The sequence below is a fragment of the Gallinula chloropus genome, assembly GCF_964237585.1.
Source record: "Gallinula chloropus genome assembly, chromosome: 13".
NCBI classification, from domain to species: Eukaryota; Metazoa; Chordata; class Aves; order Gruiformes; family Rallidae; genus Gallinula; species Gallinula chloropus.
The window spans coordinates 6,463,321-6,482,798 of NC_140098.1; the positions used below are offsets into that span (position 1 = coordinate 6,463,321).

The window sequence follows — 19,478 nt, forward strand, 5'->3', positions numbered from 1 at the left end:
TCTGGACACTACAGCTGGCATTAAGGGGAGGCACAGCCTTACAAAGATTTTACCACCCGTGGGTCCCCATGGTGCCCCAGTACAAGAGAGCTTTTATTACCTCAGTGTAGTAGCATGTATGAACACAGATGTGTTTTTGTCTCATACCTAGTGAGATGCAAATGGCACAGATCCCTCACTACTGCTGGTAGTCCAAGAAAAAGCCAATTTTGGCCATCTGAGAGACTTAAAATCCCTTCCTGCCCTCCTAGCAGAGGACTCTGGTATGAGGGGAGGCAATGGCACGTCCTGCTTTTGCTCCACAGCTTCTCCCAACAGAATCCTGCTGTGTAGCTGTTGCTTTACCATTCCCACTATTAAAGTCCTTTCTAGAATGCTATGCAAATGAAAGGGTAAGAATCACAGACATAGGAAAATTCAAAGTACTTCTCTACATTCAGCTAAAGAAGGTCGTGTTTCTTTACCAGCTCATCCTATAACCTCACTTAACACCCAAGCATTGTGGAAAAGAAAATAACTCTGTATTTACTGTAAAAAGCCTTTTCCTTCATTACTCGCTCGGTAGGACAAGTGACACAATTAGGTAATTTTAAAAATCTGAATGTATTTTTAACAAATATGGGAACCAGGTCTAGGGAACACAGCATTCCAGGCTGGTTCATTTTGATTTGCATGTTCTGCTGCTTGATCCATGTTTGTTTCAGAGGCCTGCAGGAAACCAAAGCGACTTACCCCAGGTGTGGCACTGCCCCGCTGCCCGTCTGACCAGCTCTTGCCTTGGCTGCCCAGGGATAACTGGTGTCACCGCGGGGAAAGGCAGGTGTGGAGCCCCTGCCAGCCGCTCCGCCGTGGGGCTGCCAACACGCGGGGTGTGCAGTGAGTAACCGATTTCCATGGTGTTTGGTTTGTGCTGCATCCCTTCCTCAGCTCTCTGGGCTGTGACAGGGCACGGAGCAGACACAGCCGTGATGCCTTCTCAGGGAGCTCCAGCACACAGGGAAAGGCAGACACAGCTGTAAAACCTTTATTTCAAAATCTTTTTATTCAACTGTTATTCAGCAATATACAATACAGTTTATAAACAAATGTCTTACCTTGTTTCCAATCTTCATTTAAAAATAAATATTATAGACAGTGAATATTAATTATGGTAAGATGTACCTTTTTAATTAAAATGTCTCCAAAAGAAATAATTTAATTAAAAAAGAAAAAGGAAATCCAAAAAACCTAAACACAATAATCTACTAAAAATATTTCCTTTCTTAGGAAGGGCTTTGACCCAACATCTTTACATATTGTCATAAAGATAACTGCTCAACAGTTCGTGCAAAATGAAGAGTCAGAGGAAAAGTTTAGAAAAGAAAAAATATTACATTAAAATAGAGAAATCATAAGTGCCGTGCTCAGAGCAGGGCTTTACACCATAGAGTCTGGAAACTAGATGCATTATTCTATGTGGTTTACTTTCTGTGGCATCCCCAAAAATATGTTTTTCCCCCCACGTAGAATCTATCATGCTTCTTTCAGTCTTTTTCTGTCCATCTTTAAAACTGTAGGTAATTTTTTTTGTCAGGGGTTTGCTCTTGTTTTAAATAGGTTCCTTTCTGTTTGGCTGAGGAGGAGTGGAGGAAGGAGTCCGTCAGTGGTTTACTAATAAATGTACAAGCTTATGCAGTATTAAGAGAGACATATATAGGAGTGGGTCTGTAGCATAAATAGGTCCTGTACCTAGGAAAGAAAGAGACAAGGGAGAGAAAAGGATTTTATTCTTTATCTTTTCCAATATAGAAGATTAAATGCAGAAGAGAAATATAGGAAGATTTATTTTTATCACTTCAGAGCCAGGGGTCAGAAGCTTAATTTTAATAGTAAAACAGCATCCTCCAGCTATCCAACTCAAATAGCTTTCTCTTCCCCCTCCCAAGTCTAACTCCACTTAGGTCATTTCATTATGCATTACTAATGGTATGCCTAAACTCGGCTTCAGCCAAGTTACCAGCAATTGAGATTTCTATAAATACACCTTAATCTGGTATATAGTTTCTTGAGAAATGACAGGTATCAACCACCCATTACTTTAAAGGGAAATGACAAATGCTGCGGCTGTACTCCTTGATTAACAGGACATGAACCCATTTCATTTGGAATGGGAACAGTGAGACCTTGACATCTTCTTTACCTTTTATAGGAAAGAGCAGAATTTTAAATTAAAAATGTGCACAGGAGCTACAGAGAAACAGAGGTCAGCTGTGGAACACATCTGTTACAGTCGTTCTGTCCAAACCCAGGGAGGGCCAGGCTGCTCCTGCTCCTATGAGGTAAGTGTATGCGGCACGGTACGGGCTGCAGGGCAGGTACGTACGTGACATCGCGGGAAAGGGGGTGCCTGCGCCCTTATGGCTGTAGGAGGAGGACACAGCTCCCCAGGGCAGGTGCAGACACCCATCCCTTGGCATGGGTGACACCCTTCCAAAGCCATGACACAGAGTGGCGTGCGCAGTTGTCACCAAGACTGTAACATGACAATACAGGGCTGATGCCTCATATGGCTGTGGGACATTTCCACAGGGGAGAACGCAAAAGCAGGAGCCCAGCCGGAGCTTTGCCCACGGCTGGAGGCACCTGGGCTGCGGCTTCATCAGTGCTGAGCACCCTACGTCCAGGAGTAATCAGTGCCCCGCATCCTGACTGCCACCCAGAAAAGTGACTGCCAGACCCACCTTGCAACGTGTATCAGCTTTTAAAGAAGGATTTTTGTGTTCAGTGTCGCTGAGAAAGGAACCAGGCCACTTGCTATTTAGGAACCTCACTTCAGGCACCCTAATGCGAGTAACTTCAGTCTGGGTCTCTAGGAGATGTGAGTCTCTCTCAGCTGTGGCGTGATCAAAGGCAGTAAACCACGGCTCTTGGGCTCACTGTTCGGGCTGCCTCGTAATCTATATATACCCCACCAACAAAGCTCCAGAATTACTATCCAATATCAAAAACCAGTTCATAGTAATGTGGTGTGCGACTGAGGAACTCAAGAAACGTCCCCATAGCGTTATCTCATAGATGACTGGACTGCATGGAGATTATTCAGTTATTAAGGTTTTAATTAAATCCTTACATGCACAAACACGTGGCTACAGCCTGCCTGTCTCAACAGCAAGGCATTAAGATCAATACAGGATTTTTCTTCTTAAAGCTGAAAATTATCAACAAACACAATGAACTGAGGTAACTAACGAGGACCTCATTAAATTCTTGCAAAAAGACACTACAAGTGTGCACAGGAAAGCACACAACAGTGGCTAAAGCTCAGGTTCTTGGCCAGCACATGGGACGGGTGATCACCAGCCCCAAGCGCTGCTCTGGGGCAGCCGCGCCACAGCTCACAAGCTTGGTCTTGCCATCCCTGTGCCCCAGGAGCCAGGCCTGCAGAGCCACGGTGCTGGAGACCCGCAGGCTGGAGGGGCAATCCCCTTCCTGCACTGAGTGGGAGCCCTGCCTGTGCTGCTGCCAGCCCTGCCCCAGGGCTGGGGCAGACGTCCACCTCCTCCAGCAGGTCCCGCTGCTCCCTTAGGAACAGTCTGTTCACAAATACCTTGTGGTTTCCAGTTTTAGCAAGGATAAAACCCTAACAACAAATCTATCTAGGCCAGCGAGAGGAAACAGCTCGTGGACTGGGAAGGCTGAAACAAACCCCCATTTTCTGTCCATTTCTGAGCCTGACACACTGGGTGGTATCTGAAGACAAACTGCTCGTTCACCACTTGCAGTCCCTGGCACAACGGACCCTGACTCCCAGCCAGGCCATCCCTGTTTCTGAGCTGCAGGGTGGCCCTTTGCACTTTGGGGACACAGCACAGCTGTGAGAGCACAGCCCAGGATGGTCCCCATGTGCTGTTGCCGTCCCCTGAGCCCCGGGATGGCAAGGATGGCCCAGCAGCAGCCGACACTCCTGGCAGCTGCACATAGCTCACATGTGCCAAATCTGTCCCAGTTCCACACCTGCCCGCTGCTGCGGTGAAGGTCTGGCCTTGGGTATCTGTCACATTCAAACCTGAGGGCTTCAAACCCATTTTTCCTTAATGAACAGAACTCCCCTTTGAGGAGATGCTGCCAGCTGCTCGAGAAGAAAGCTGCACTTCTGTACAGGGGGAGTCCCTCTCAAAATGCCAAGCTCAGCCTGGAGAAAGGCTCTTGTAGCTCAAGTGCTCTTACAACCACCCCACGGAAGGGCTGCAAAGGGCACCAGGGGAGGGTTGGTTCTGTTCTGAATGGAAAGCAGTTTTAGTCGCCACTCTGTGCTGTAGCTGTGTGTCTGCTTACCAAAACCAGTCCTGCACCACTATTACCTGTAGGTGCTCGTTGGAATTTAAATCTCAATGTAGAACTGTGAATCAATGCAACAGCCAAATTTTGGCGTTTACTCTTGTAGAAATTGACATTGTTTTAAACCCACATTCTCCATCTTCTAATCTGACAGCAGAATGTCAGAGTTCTGTTAACACAATCTCTGCATTTAAATAAAATATTTTGAAAGAATCATTTGTAAGCAATCATTCTTACTGAGCACCAATATATATTCTTTTTTTTTCATATTGATTTGTTGTCATTCTGCTCTAGGACTTCAGGCAGCAAAAGCAAATACACAGAGCCGATACACAGAATTCTCCTCCCTCTGAACAAAAGCAGACCAGAAATATAATTTCCAATAATTTCTCCCTGTTTAGTTGACCTGAACCCTTTCCATGATAGGCAGCACTGTTTGTAAACACGCTGGACTTGGTGTCCTCAATCCTGCTTTTACTGCAGTAGTGGAAGCCTTGTTTTTCACTTACTAAATTGCTGCATTTGTAGATGTAACCAAAGAAGGTCGTCTTGACCACCAGGACCTGGACCTGCAATGGACCCAGATTTGAGAACAGAGTTTCTCTCCAGAGACTTTAAATCAGGAGAACGTGGTTAGTTGCAAACTACAGCCACAAGAAAACATTACAATTATATTTTGAATATTCATTTGATGTATTATTATTTTAAGCTTATTTATCACTACATAGATTTAAAATGTTGCTTTTAAACTATTTATATGCACATGGCTAAAAGGAAAAGTCTACCACTAAGCAGAACAATAACAAATGGTTGTTTGTCTAGGGGGAATTGCTCTCTAGCATCACTCAACCTTCTTTTTGATATAGGATATAATAATCTTTTACTGTAGTGTCCATTAAATAATTTGTTCTGTGCCAGCATTCATCAAAGTTTGACTTAAAACAGTTCATCCAACTGAAAACAAACATTAACTAACCAAGTGGCTTGTGACACAGGGAAAAAACGGGATGATGCTTGTGCAAGCTGTATTTATCCAGCAGCCAAACTCCCACAGCTCCCAGCAGTTTCCTGTTGTGCTTCCTAGAAAAAGTCCCTCAATGTCTCCTTACGAGATGGTGGTAAAATGCCGTGGCCCATGCAATAAAAAGTGGAAGGACATCAGTAGTCTATTTTCCTTGAAAGGTAACACCTAAAATCTGCCTGCTAGTCATGATGGAGCTGGGACCCTGGTTGGCAGCATCACGAGGTGTTTCTCTGTACTGGCTGCTACTCAGTGCGCCGTTGGCCTCAGCCTGTTTCCTTACAGAACAACATTCAATTATAACTCGCTGACCTGGCATTCCACTAAGAGGTGAGGGACCAAACTGGCCACAGAGATTGATTTATTCTCACCGCAGAAACTTCAAGCTGTGCTTGAGACGCGTTCTTGGAGAAGCTGCTCCTCCTACCTTGTATCTATGGAAAAACCAGGGGTTTGTGTGCATTGCTGGTCAAGGATCATTACAGGCAATAACCTCCTTGATAAAACACATTCTGTCTCACCAACACACATTTGGTGCGTTTCCACTGAACTGATGGGAATTTACCAAACTTCATAGAATCATAGAATGGTCTGGGTTGGAAGGGACCCCAAGGATCACAGAGCTCCAACCCCCCTGACACAGGCAGGGCCACCAACCTCCAGGCCTGGAGCTACACAAGGCTGCCCAGGGCCCCATCCAACCTGGCCTTGAACACCTCCAGGGATGGGGCATCCACTACTTCTCTGGGCAGCCTGTTCCAGCCCCTCACCACTCTTTCTGTAAAAAACTTCCCCCTAAGAAGACCTAAATGCTTCTTAGAAGTTTTTAATTAAAAAGCCTCCATGACTAAAGACACTACACACTAGCTGAACTGAAGGGTAATAACCTAACACCACACTGGAATTACTCCACAGTCCAAGGCATGATCTTCTAAGCTGAATACATCCTTCGTCCACTCTGAAATACTTACAGCACAACTCACACCCTGGGGCTCTCCTAAAGGCTCGTACCTGGTGCCTTAACCTTCCATCTTCTTGCCAAGAGCAAAGTCTGCAGGATGCTGTGCAGAAGTGCATCCAGAGCCTGGGCTGCACAGGGGAGATGCAGGAATTGGTAGAGGAGTCGGGTATGTGTGTCTTAAGGCACTTGCCATTATTGAGGTGGATTTCTGATCCTATTAGAGCTCATTTCAGCTGAGACTCATTAATGCCAAATTGTTCTCAAAATATTAGGACTGACAATCCCTTTCAAACATGCATATGGTGTATAGATCAGTCAAGTGCTCAATTATCTTCTGTGGAGGCCCTTCCCTTTTCTCCTGGACATGACTAGACAAACGCTACAGGATTGGGTGGACAATGATCTGATCTAGCTCGACAGTTGCTGTGGGTCTACACAGCCAGCCAGGTTTGTATTAAACACTGTTACTAACAAGCAGAAAGTTAAACTAGGAAGAGTTGTTCTTTTATCAGAAAGATCCTCATTGTTTAGGTTACTGGTTTCATTGCCAATAGGCTGGTGAAATCTCCCATTACCATTACAAGAAGTAGGGACACAGGACACAGGGAACAATCGGAACATTCTCCTTCAACATACCCACTTGCCTTCTGTGGTAGCCGAACAGCTCCACCCTGGAGTGGTCAGCAGCTTCCCTGAGGGCCTCACTCCACTTCCTCACACCACGTCTGGCTACAAAACCTGGGAGGTGGTGTCCCCAGAAATCCTGGCCCCAGAAAGCTGAGCTGATTCCCGTGGAGCCCCCCAGCAGAGAGGGGTTGCTCTTGGAATGTTTCCTCGACTGAAGAAGGCCAAAAAAAACACCCAACCCCTCCAAACACCCACTCTTGGGAGAAATGAAGGGAAAACTTCAATGAAACACCCATACATGCTTCAAGAAAACACCAACACTAATTTCTAACAACCTCCAGAATGAAACACTGCTACAGACAGGGTCAGTGAGGAGCAGGAGCATATCCTGCATACTTAAAGAATGTCATTCATTCTATATAGATTATACAGCTCAGGTACTTTATATCGGTCTGATTTAAATAAGGCAGTAAAGAAGCAGACTTTTAAGACCTGCAGCTGGTCTCTACTCTGTAGTACAATCCCATAAATCGATTCTTCTTGGGTATCTGTGAGATGATCTCTCCTCACTCAGTATCTTATTAAAGAGAGCCAAAACGTGCAACCATGGATTTGTTTCATTTCAAGAATTTTCTGCAATTCCATGAACTAAAACTAAACTAACAAAACCAAGCACCATTAATTCACTCCTTGACACTTGAATAACAAGAGAGACACAATTCTTTGTAATAAGGTATGATGGAAAAGGAACTTTGAACTAAAACATAGAAGAAATAACTAACTACATCAGTAGGGGTTTGGCATCCAGCCCTACACAGCCTGCTTCAGTACTACTACGTGAGCAAGTCCACAGCGTACAGGCACACACAAACAGCAATCAGCACAACCCAAATGAACCTCATCTCAAGGCAGTGAGGAGTACAGGTAGTGGACTTTTGGTTTCTGACCTCTGAAGCGAGGGTGGGCCATACTCTAGTTTTTCATGGTAAGCAGAAGGAGTAAAAGCCTCATTGCAAAAAGCAGGGGAGCTAGATACGGTCACACAGTTCCCTGAGTGGACACTGTAAGAAAAGACTTGAAGTAACAACAACACTGGACAGAACCATGGGGTTCACGTTCTGCAATGAAGTTGTAAATATTTGCAACCCAAAAGTAAAGGACAAGATGCTGTACTTGTCACTTCACTGCCTTTCAGAGTGGTTTGATCCTTGATCAGGATTAAGAACAAGCTGCCAATGTGGTTGTAATTATCACTCCAATCAGAATGACTAAAGTTAAGCAGATTCAAGTGCAGATTATCTCAGGATTTTTTTGAAAAATAACCTTATCCCGGCCATACTCAAGGAACAGAGTTAAATGCATTAGAAAATGCATGCCAACACAAAGAAAACAGCTGTATCCAGAGCAGTGCCTGGAAACCCCCCAGAGCTTGATTTAAAGAAAGGATCAGCTTTCTGCTATAAAAACCAGTGCCATTTTGGGAGCGATCCACAAGCACCCTCCAAACCTTCCCAGTGATTGATACTTGCTAGCTATTACCTAACTGAAGGCATTGCCATGCCCCAGATCTAAGGCAGGCCAAACTTTACAGAATAAGCCAGCAAGGGGTTATTTGGAAAGAACATGGGCATGGGGTGTTCCACAGTGCCCTCTGTCCATGTGAAAGCTTCAGCTTCAGCGTGAGAGGGATTCCGATTGGAACACCGATTTTAAAATGCATGAAGCAGTACAGTGGTGCAGTTTATACCAGCCTGGTGAGTTTTACACGTGACCAACAAAGCGACAGCCGCAGAAGATGATGTTCATCAGAGGACTTGCTAACCGTGCTCTGCCTCCTGGTGAGGTTAGCAGGCGCTCCCTCGCCGCGACCGGGGAACACCAGACATCACAGCAACTGCCTGATGTCCCCCGTAAGCTCGGTTAGCACAGCTCCCCCCTGCAGCCCTGGCACAGCCGTCCGCGCCCTGTCCTCACGCTGACTCCTCCACAGCGCGCAGCTGCTGCTCTGCCAAACGGCTCTTCTTCCCAGCTAATAAAATTGCCTCCCGACTGATAACAGCCTGGCAATATAAAATACTCGGTTGTTAACCGCTGTTGTGACAAATAATACTGTTCTGCTGACAACCCCACTTTTCCCAATACAAACCTCCTCGAACTGTTGATTATTGACGTACGGGGCTGCTCTGCCATTATCTAATTTAAGAGCCCCACACAGTAAACAGCAGCAGCGAGCCTGCCAGCGCTCCCACTGCTCTAGCAGAGCGAACTCAAACCCAACCCAAACCTCTCTTACCAGCCACACATTCCTGTCAGGCTCTGTTAGGTAGAGGAGAAACACCTTCCTCACAGGACTGCTCCAAGATTCATTTCCCATTTGCTTTCCAACTACAGACCTTCCAGCCAGCGTTACCACCCATCTCAAAGTGGCACCAGTAAGATTGCATTGACACTTCTTTCTGCTGTGACTGCTAAGCACATCACTTAAAGTAACAGGGAACTACATCACCCACAACACAGTTCAAGCATCACTTTGTACATCAGTAAAGCTGCAGCAGCGCAGCAGAAGTGGAGAATGTGTAACAATTATCTGCCTCTTGTAAAATACACAGACCATGTTAACTGGCACTGTGAACTGAGACTCTGCAAAGTACCTACTGAACCCACACATAACAGTGTATGCATATTCCTGCCCAAAATGCTGTCAGCTCATGCACAGAGACACATGGGAGCACCCTGCCTTCCCTCATACAAATTTCTAATTTTCACTGACAAATCAATCTCATAAAGAAATCTAGGTGCAGCTTCCACACTCATTAGAAAGACCCAGCATACCTCGTTCATTGTGTTCAGCAGTATTTTTTAAAACATTTTTTTCATCTGTGACTTGAGGATATTAAAGAAGTTCAAATAATATTCAGATTTCTTCAAGGACACTGCACAAGCTGTGGTGGAATAGGTTAGTACAGTTTTGTCTGTCCTCCGGGGAACAAGCAAGAGCCGCTGAAAGGAGGTTACTCAAATAAATTGTGTTTCCACAGTACAAAAACACCCTGGCACAGCTTGTTTCTGCCCTAGGTAATGAGGTGACACAGTACTGCAGTTCGTGCTTTTGTCCAGTTTGAGAATTAATCCATATTACACACACAAAAAAGAAGATATTTGACCTCACTTGCCCCCAAAGCAGTCTAATTTGCCTAGATATTAAAGTGCTAGTGATGTGTATTTAATGAAAATTCTTTTTGCATGTTTATTATCCAGTGACATTTAGGAGGTCAGCCTGATAATTCAGTTACAGCCTCTGTCTTGTTACTTTATTTAATGTAAAGGAAAATGTGATGTGACCCAGGTTGCATTTAACTACAAATAACAACAGAATGTGAGCTCATATGTAGCCTCATAAAAAGCACGGGGGGAGTGAAGTGGGCCCAGACATTGCAGAGCTGGAAAGCCAGGGAGCCAAAACTGAACAGAGACACAGAGCCCTTCCTTTCCTGCTCTTTTGTGTTATGTTCATCCATCAGAGATGAACCAGCTCCACTGATTGTTTCTCTAACTAGCATGAAGAGTCATGCAAATTCTGACAAAGCCAGGAGAGCCCCAAGCCCTTACCCAGAGTTAATCCAAACTCAACCACAGCCCCTCCAAACAGAGCCCCTCCAACCAGCCTCACGTTGTTACACTCAAGAAAACAGTGTCTTCGTTTTCTTTCCTGTCTCTAAGCTGCAAAAAAAACCCCAACCCTTTTACTTCTCAGCACATGATGGAGATCTCCCATTCTCCCACAGTGCCTCCTGCCCCAAGGTAGGGCTGCCGCAGCTCGACTTTGTCGAGCATCCCTGGGGGCTGCCCATGCAGAGAGACCACAGAACGGGGACCTGGGGCTGTACTCTCTCAGCCCATGCAGCCCACAGGCAGAGGTCTTGTGCCTCAGACATAAAAGGCTTTGTGGGGGAGAGTGGGATAGGTGTGAAGACTTATTTTCTTCCTTGCTGCAAACGCTTCATCTCTGCATAACGCGTGAGTTCCTCTCTGTCCTTCCTAGAGCACTCTAAGCATAATGAAGCACAGTTTCTTGTTTCACACTCCCATCTTTCTTTATTTTATTTAAAGCTTTCACTTCAGAGCTTTGAGGCTAGAGATCAAACAAATAAAAGGGAATTTGGATGCTGCAAAGTCTGATCTACATTCTGCTCAGAAGTTAAACTAAAAATTGCCCCCACGCCAATACCCAGCACTCGTTTTGGAGACCGTTTGGTAGGATATAATGGAGCCAATTTGCCTCCCAGAAGGTCAGTATGAAGCTTTGTGTTTATTATTTCACCTATCAGATAACAAAGTTAGTCTCATGACTAAGGCACTAAACTTAAATTTAAGAGATCTGAAATGAAGTTTTCACATTTAATTTCACAGCTGGCACACACTCAACAAAGTCGGTCATTGCCTTTCCAGCCATGTGTCTCGTTCATTTGGACTACAAACTTTCTGTGACAGAGACACTGCATGTCCTGCTCAGTGAAGCTCCTATCCCCCTACTTACCCACTGACCACCAGGAACACTTCCAAACACATTAGCACTACGTGCACTCTTTCACTGCCTCACCCTGATTTTTTTTTTTGCTACAGAGAAGTTCCCATTTGCAGGCAAGTAAACTGAGAGCTAAATATTATTTTCATTTAGAACCATATGGACAACAACTCCTTCTCTGATAGTATCAAACCCAGCAGATCTTTGCCTCCTTGCAGCCCCAGTAATGTGCTTGCAGTTTCCCCTTCAGCCCACCTTACTGGCAGACAAGCAGTAATCTTTTTGGCTCTCATGAGACAGCACCAAGTTTCTATATGACAGCTTAAACATTACAGATAAAATTCTGTTTGAGTAGCTAATATTTCTGGCATATCTGGCAAGTTTTCTGTTGCATTGGATCCACTGCTGCACATGCTATGATGCTGATCACATACTTCTACCAAATACGATTTTAGATTACATGTCCAAAACAATGAATTTTCTATTTATACCTGGTTTGTCAGATGAGATTCTAAGCTCTTTAGAGGATCTCAGTAACAGACACGTTTATTCTAGTAAGCTCGTGTTTCAGGACAGCTAAAAGATGTAAAAAATCACATTTTTCCATGGTGCATGACTGGAACTCCGATTAAAGTCAACACGGGACCCGCAGGCACATCTGAAAGCAGCACTGGATCTATAATCAGTATCGTATCATATTGGCATACAAGCACAGTGAGGCCCTCTCTTACCATACCAGACACAGTGGGAAGGTTTCTGGTGCAAGGAAGATGGGATTAGAACCCAATTCACGCAGGACACTGTGGCTAGTGCCACGCCATCAGCTCTCAGGCAGATGTTTCTTAATCTCTGATGGCAAATCCATCATTGGAGCACATTTCTGCTTTTATGCAGAGGAACCATCTCCGTGTAGAATGGAAAGACTTGTAAATGCTAAAGACTTTTGGGTGTAAATGTATTAGATGATTCAATTATTACACACAGCTTTGGTGCAAGTACCTATCCGGATGTGTGTTATAGAGCCCAAAGTAGGATAACGAAGCAGGTGTGTTATGCTACTATGCATATACATAATTCATACAGCAACACAGAGTTAGGGCCTGCAGTCTTATGCACCCTATGTGAGCAAAGATTTGGTTTGATTTGATGGCCCTCCTGTGCAGAAAACCAGCTACCACACTGCCCTGAGGGGGTGGACTCAAAACAGGGCTCCTAGTTTACAGAGGTAAAAAAAGAGAGGGGGAAAATAAAAGGAGATTGCATTATTTACAGAGAAAAAATAATTACTGTACCTAAAATACCTCTAAAGAACACTGCTTTAACATATAAATAGGAAACTTGGAAGCTCAAGGATGTAATTTTCTTTTGAAGAAAGTTCAGTACTTATCCAACCCAAGTGACAGCACTGGAGACCAGAGTCTTTGATCCCCTCACAAAAGCAAGCAATATCCCTGCAAGTCCTCATCACACCGACTGCCACCTTAGTATTTTATCTACACGCCTTTATTCTGGGTAGGGATCAACGCCTGATGTCTAAGGGAGATAAATCCACTTCTTGACTCTACACCAAGCTGTCTTGCTTCCAACCAAGCATCTGATCCAGAGAGTCCTTCTTAAAAGCGCCGGTGATGGGGACTGGGACAGCACCCAGCAGCCTGCTTCACAGAAGAGACATCTCATTGTAACGAGTCTCAGACAGTTCTGGTACAGAAGTCACCTGAATCAGGAACTTTGAGGGCCAAGTCTTTGAGCTGCTCATCTCCTGAGCCATGCTGGGGCTGATGTTTTATTGATAAGTAATTCAGACAGTTCCAAACTGCCACAGGTATGGAAATTACGACGAGCCAAGCAGAAGCCTGTTATTCAGGGGTCTTCTTTTTAGCAGAGGGCAAAGACATTATTTTTACAGAGGACCATACCTAAATACGAAATTAGTAACCTCCCTCACATGGAGACAAAAGCAGCTGCTGCCTTACACCTTATCAAGTACTATGAACGAGGAGTCCTGTGCTCTCTACTCTGACCTCAGCTTTCTCCCAGAGCGGGAACTGCCACAGAGTGGCACTGTGCACAGGAGATGTGTCACAGCAGGAAATTTTGGTTTAGCCTATTTTGTATCCCTCTTAGCATCAATCTCCATCTGGAGATTCCCCACAAAATATTTTTCTGCATTCCACTACCTTTTTCACTGATTGAAATAATTCCATTATCTCCACTGCTGGCCACAATGCTTACATTTTATTTTCAGAATGTAATCCAGCCTAGAAATGATGCAGCAGTGCCACATCCCCAAACCACAGACATGTAAAACATGAGGCTAGGCAGCAGTTTAGATGATCTGGGCAGGGGGTCCTGCCCTAACAGCCATATGTGACATGCTCTCTTGGTGGCACACACTCACATCCATCTGTTGAAATGGAACTGAGCCCACTGCACTCCCACCCTCCTGTCTCTCGTTTACAGGCACCACGTAAGCTCTGGGTGCGGTAGGCTGGGCACAGCACTGTGCATCCTACACCCAACTTCCACTCTCAGCATGGAGAACGTGGCAAGAATTCTCACTGGGGGGCAGAGTGGAAAGAGGAAACGTGAAAACAACCACCAGCCCTGGGCTTCTAGGAGGGAAGCAAAACTTTCTAACAGGGAAGCAACAGATCACGAGCATCAGAGGGTTCAGTGTCATTTCTTGTGGCCGATGAATCCGACAAAAGCAAACAACTTTTCTATATGCCTGCCAGCTCTTGTAATTAGACCTCTGGAATTACCTCTTTGTCTTCCACTAGATGCTAAGGAACAGCCAGCTTAGTCTTAGGCATGGTAAGAAGTAAAACCTGGTTTTCACACTTATCTCTACATGAGATAGAAACTTAATTGTTCAGAAAACAGCAAAAGGCATAAGCCAGAGACAAGACAGCACCTGTAAAGCACCAGCAGGTCACGGTGACACCTACCCAGCTGATCGCCGTTGCTGTGAGCTAGAGCTCCTAACTGTTTGCTCCCAGTGTGAAGTGGTACCAGGAAGAAGTGTGAATGTTCCTGCAGGAGGATTATGAGTCAGAAGAGACTCAGCAGAGTGGGGAGCACAGGGCTTCCCCTGCACGGTCAGTGGCATACAACTGTTTCTCTTCTTCCACAGGTAACTCGGCAGGGACATTTGTTCAACACTAGCTAAGTGACAGAGCCTGAGAGGGGAGCTGAAGCCCAGACAGAACAGCACCACACGCCTCCAAACACCTTTGCAATGCAGATTTAAGACTCTGTGTTCTTTGTCCCTGACTTTGCTGTCATTAGTGCCAATAAAGGTTTACAACAGCCTTCTCTGGCTGGCCGTAACGTGCCAATGCCGCATGAATAACTTAATACGGGATTAGCACAATGTTTACATTTGCAAACCATTATAGAGAGCAATATCTCCCATTCTCATCCTAGCAGTGCCTCAGACGCGGAGCTCGTTACACAGCAATTGACATTTCCCTTCCGAACCCGCACCCCGCTCTGTTCGGGCCCCGCGCCCGCCCGGGGCGAGCAGCCCCTGTAACCCCTCGCTGATTCAAATTCTCTGCAGAACAGCCGTGGCATTTCGCTCTCTCGAGGCTGCAGCCACGGCTTGAGACACCACGTCTGAAGAGCTGACTCTGAAAGTGGGACCTTCCATAGCGGCCACCGACAGGAAGCAGGTCCCAGCCCTGCCCAGACCCACCTCCCCTGCAGAGAGGGGCGCTCCCGGCCCGCGCCCGGCGCCCTACCTGACCCGTGCTGCTGGCGGAGGATGGCCGTCTGCCCGGGAGGCGGCGAGGCCGAGGAGGAGGCGGCGGCCGCCGAGGCGGTGGCGGCGGAGACACCCCCCTCGGCCGGGGGTGGAGGGGGCGGCGGCGGGCGCTTGCCGGAGCCGGACGGCGGCGTGGGCCGGGCGGCGGGGCTGTGGCGGCGCGGGGCCGAGCCGCTCTGGATGTGCGAGACCGCCTCGGCCGCCTGCACGTCGGGCGGCGCGAAGCGGGAGAGGACGCGCAGCAGCGCCTGGGCCTTGTGCTCCTGCGTCTCGTCGTCGCTGTAGTCCGCCACGCGGCACTCGTAGACGCCCTCGTCCTGCCGCCGCACGCCCGAGAGCCGCAGCCGGTGCGAGATGTCGTTGCCCTGGACGCGGACCGTCTGCAAGAGAGCGCACCCCGGGCACCGCCTCAGCAGCGGCAGCCGGCCCCCGCCTCCTTCCCCTTCCCCTCGGTGCACCCCCTGCAGAGCTCGCTCTCCCCCCCACCCCGTACGTGCCTTCGCGGCGAAGGGCACCGAACCCGGGCTCCTTCCCCCCGGAGCCGGAGCACCGGGCATCTCAGCACCAGCGCCTCGCTGTTAAAGCCCTGCCTGGGGGTCCCAAGGCGCCAGCCGGATTCAGCCCCCGCTCTCCATCATCCCCACGCACCCCTCAGCGCTAGCGCTCTGCCAGCCCCCCTGCGTGGTCGCCCCTAGCCCGGGGGCCCTCTCCCCCAGCCCCGTCCCGCACCGGAACCGCGCCGCTGTCCCAGGTGCTGGGCAGCCTCCAGCCGCACGAACCGTCCCAACCCCACACCCAGGGAAAGCCCAGCCCCTCCGAGGGCCTCCGGGGTCCGCAGCGGGCTGAGCCCCGCCGGGCGTAGTGTCGCGCAGCCGAGACCGAGCTGGTGCCCCGCAGTCCCGGTGCAGGCCACGCTCCGCCGCTGCGGCGGGAGGGAACGGCTCCAGCCGCGCCTCAGCACCGCGGAGAGGGGCCGGCGTGCGCCAGCGGCCGCCTCGCTGGGCTAGAGGTAATCCGGGGCCCACAGCAGCGGGAAAGGGGCTCGTTTCCTGCAGGACAGGGAGAGAAGGGGAAAAGGAAACTTCTCTCCTCGGCTGGCTCACAGTCCTTTTCAAACGTGGCTAAGGAAGGGCCATAAGGCGAGCATCACCTCCTCTCGATTTGCGAGGAATGAGACGCGACTGCTAAACCAGCAACAGATGGCAACGTTTCGCCCGAGCCACGGCACACCGAGGAGGGGAAACCTGCCCCTCTCCCGCCGTGCTGCAGGAGCGGGGCTGCCAGTGAGACCAGCTGCTTTCGCGTGTCAGGGGAGGAGAGGGCATGCAGTGGATCCCACGGGCATGGGGCGGGGGGTGTGCACCACCCAGCTCGAGCTGCACTTACGCTGATTTTGGTTGCATCCTTATTTGTTACCTAAAAGAACAGACAAAAGGGAGATTAGACTCAGCTCCGCCAGCACATCAACAAGATGCTCATATTCCCACCCCAGTGCAAGGACAGGACAAGGACAGATGCAACTTTCTCTGCTTGCCATTCACACAGCCCGTGTGTGGCTTGGGGCAGTTCCCTGCGTGATGGGGAAGGCAGCAAACCAGTGCTCAGCTGGGTGACTGTTTTGGGTACCCACAGAAGTGCTGCCTTCGCCAAGGGTGCAGACAGCAGCCAAAGAAAGGCTTGCTGCGTGCTGTGCTGCTCGCAGTCACTGACAAACACTGGGATAAACACTTTACCAGCAGTGTTTGCACAGCGAGGAAGTGCTTGGACAGGCTGGATCCCGCACTGCTCAGGGCAGAGCTTTGGTCCTGAAACATCCTGGGAGCAGGTATCGCCCAGCAGGTTTTGTACTTGGTTATTTTTTTTCTCCAGCCAACTACTGTAAACCTAAGTGATGCCTCAGATCTCACTGATGTGCCTCCCAGGGAGCCGGTCATCATTCTCCAGGCATGCCCTGTCATCATTTATTGTAAAAGCAACTCACGGTTTTTATATAAGGTTAAAGAAGACATTTAAATCCAAGCGATTTATTTCCCTGTCTGACAACTGACTTACACTTTCCCCAGCTAGGCGGCATCACATTAGCTCAGTGTCTATATGCTTTGCATCTCTATTTGAGCTCTGCAGGAAAACAAGCGTGCCACAGAGAGGGGAGTTGGCACAGGCACGGAGGCTGCCGCGGGGCACCCTGCTGGCACAGGGGCTGGGGGAGGAGGGGGGGTGAGGGTGGGGGGAACTGGAGAGGATAGTGTGTCCCGCACAGTAGTGCAACACAGCCTGGAAATCCTGCTTTACCTGACTTGTTGTACAGCCCTGTTTGACGCCAGCAAGGTGTCAAACTGGGAGGAGGCTGCAGAAAGAACCGCCTTGTGTTGGGGCAATGCAGCTGAAAAATTTAGACTAGACCCTACCCTCATGCCAGGCAGCTTGTGAGGGGGAGGGGAAAGGACATGCAAGATTTAACTCTGCTTCATGCATTTTAATTACTACATTGACTGCCTGAAAATGTCTTGCTGAGCTCCAGATATGGACACACCTGTGTCCGTGCACCCCAAGAAACTGTATGTGTTTATATATTCAGACTGATATGTACTTAACACACCAACAGAGAGAGTTGTATCCCTCATGCCTTTTTCTGCTCTACCAGCAAGCAAACAGTGACTCTCCTACCTTTTACAATGATTCCTATCTCAGGCCACTGGTTCTTGTTTGTCCCTACTTCACACATCAGCTAATTTTGACTGCCTCTCTTGGGTCCTTACTGCTGAATTTGCAGCATGACATTTATTATTTTCTATTTACAATCCTTAGGGCACTGACGTTTTTTCCAGAAGTCCCCCAAAGGTGTGTGCCCTATCCTCCTCTGTCTCAGGGAGGCCCTGGGGATGTCAGTGCTTCCAGCCACTCACTGGCACTGGGTAGAGGGAGTGCTCTCCTCTCTGGGACTGCTGAGTTTATTTTGATCACTCTCTGAGCATGTCACACTGGATGAATAGGTGTATCTCCATAGCACTGCATTACCTTGCTCCTGCTGCCGGGGACACTGATGGCTAATTCGTGTGCAAGTTCTCTGGCTGGTTCTTTAAGATACCACCACTGGATTTCCAAGGAGTAAGAGGTGGATCCGCTGGCTCGGAAAGCACAAGGCATCTCAATATCATCTCCCTCCCTAACAGTCACATCTTTGGGAACTTCAGTAAAGGTAGCTGGGAGGGGAAGATAGAGTTACAAGGGCTGGTTAATGGGAGATATTAAAAGACAAGATCAGTCTTTTTCAGCGTAACGCCAGCTGTTTCGGTTCACGGGCTGGGCGCTGACCGAGACACGGGGTTCCCGGGACTGCGGAGCGCCCGGGACGGCGCCCCCGGCGCAGGGCAGAGCCGGTCCCCGCCACCCCGCAGCCGGGGGACGGCGGCTCCAGCAGAAAGGGAAAGTTTGAAGAGGGTCTTAAAAACTCATCCTCCCAAGAAAGCCCTCGGCTGGATACAGGGCCACCAGTGTCCCACCGCCCCCTCCCCCCGATCCGGCGCGGGGACTGCCCCGCTCCGCGCCGTTGGCTGCGCGGCGCCGAGCCCGCGCTGCCGGCAGCTGCGGCCGCAACAGTGCCACCTTGTTCTGCGGGAAGCCCCCCCGGGCAGCGCTCCCTGCCCCCCGCCGGCAACACTTCCACAGGAAAACGCGGCGGGGAGGACGGGACTCGGAGCAATCGCCGGCAGCTGGAGCTCAGCTGCGGGCAGGGCGGCGAGCTCCGCTAGCACCGCAGCCCCGCCGTGCCCGCACCGCAGCCGCCGCTGCCTCCCGCCAGCAAGTTGCGCCCGGAGCGGCGGCTCACCGCGGGAAGAGGCAGAAGTTTCCTACTCACCGGTGACGAACAGCAGAGGCGCGTTGAACATCAGGTAACAGAGGGTGCAGAAGAGCCTCCGATTTTCCATCGCATCTATGTGGGCTGCGGGCGGGGGCCGGGCTCGGGGCGCAGCCGGGCAGCCTCAATCCATCGCACGCAGCGGGGCCGGGTCAGGGCGCCTTCCCAAAAAGCCAAAAGCCACCCGGCTAATCTTGGTTTGTGCGGAAGCAAATATAAAATCCACAGCCGGCTGCTCAAACCCGCTCGCAGGTGGAAGGGACGTTCCTGGGAACGGAGCAGTAAATCTCGTCCCGGTTCTCGGCTCCGCCACCCGCCGGGGCTCCGCCGCGAGCGGGATTCAACTGCCCTGCGCTGAATGGGGGCTCCTGCTGTCCGCAAGCGAGGAGGCGACGCCGG

At 49.1% G+C, this 19,478-nt stretch overlaps 1 protein-coding gene across 1 annotated transcript; it reads right to left on the reverse strand.

Annotated features, from left to right (window-relative positions):
* Positions 1-1,436: 1,436 nt before the first annotated feature.
* On the reverse strand, positions 1,437-18,382 carry VSTM2B (V-set and transmembrane domain containing 2B). The gene is made up of 4 exons (XM_084270092.1): positions 18,239-18,382; positions 16,607-16,636; positions 15,198-15,600; positions 1,437-1,728 (listed from the first exon to the last, which is right to left on the reverse strand). The coding sequence occupies exons 1-4, from the start codon at positions 18,365-18,367 to the stop codon at positions 1,640-1,642; spliced, it is 651 nt and encodes a 216-aa protein (XP_084126218.1). The 5' UTR covers positions 18,368-18,382; the 3' UTR covers positions 1,437-1,639.
* Between the last annotated feature and the right edge of the window lie 1,096 nt (positions 18,383-19,478).

Coding starts and splice junctions, on each gene's coding strand:
- VSTM2B (XM_084270092.1), bottom strand. CDS start 18,367: ATGCCTTGTGCTTTCCGAGCCAGCGGATCCACCTCTTACTCCTTGGAA. Junction 15,601..16,606: donor AGGATGCAACCAAAATCAGC/GTAAGTGCAGCT, acceptor GCTCTCTTGCAG/ACGGTCCGCGTCCAGGGCAA. Junction 1,729..15,197: donor CCGCCAGCAGCACGGGTCAG/GTAGGGCGCCGG, acceptor TTTCTTTCCTAG/GTACAGGACCTATTTATGCT.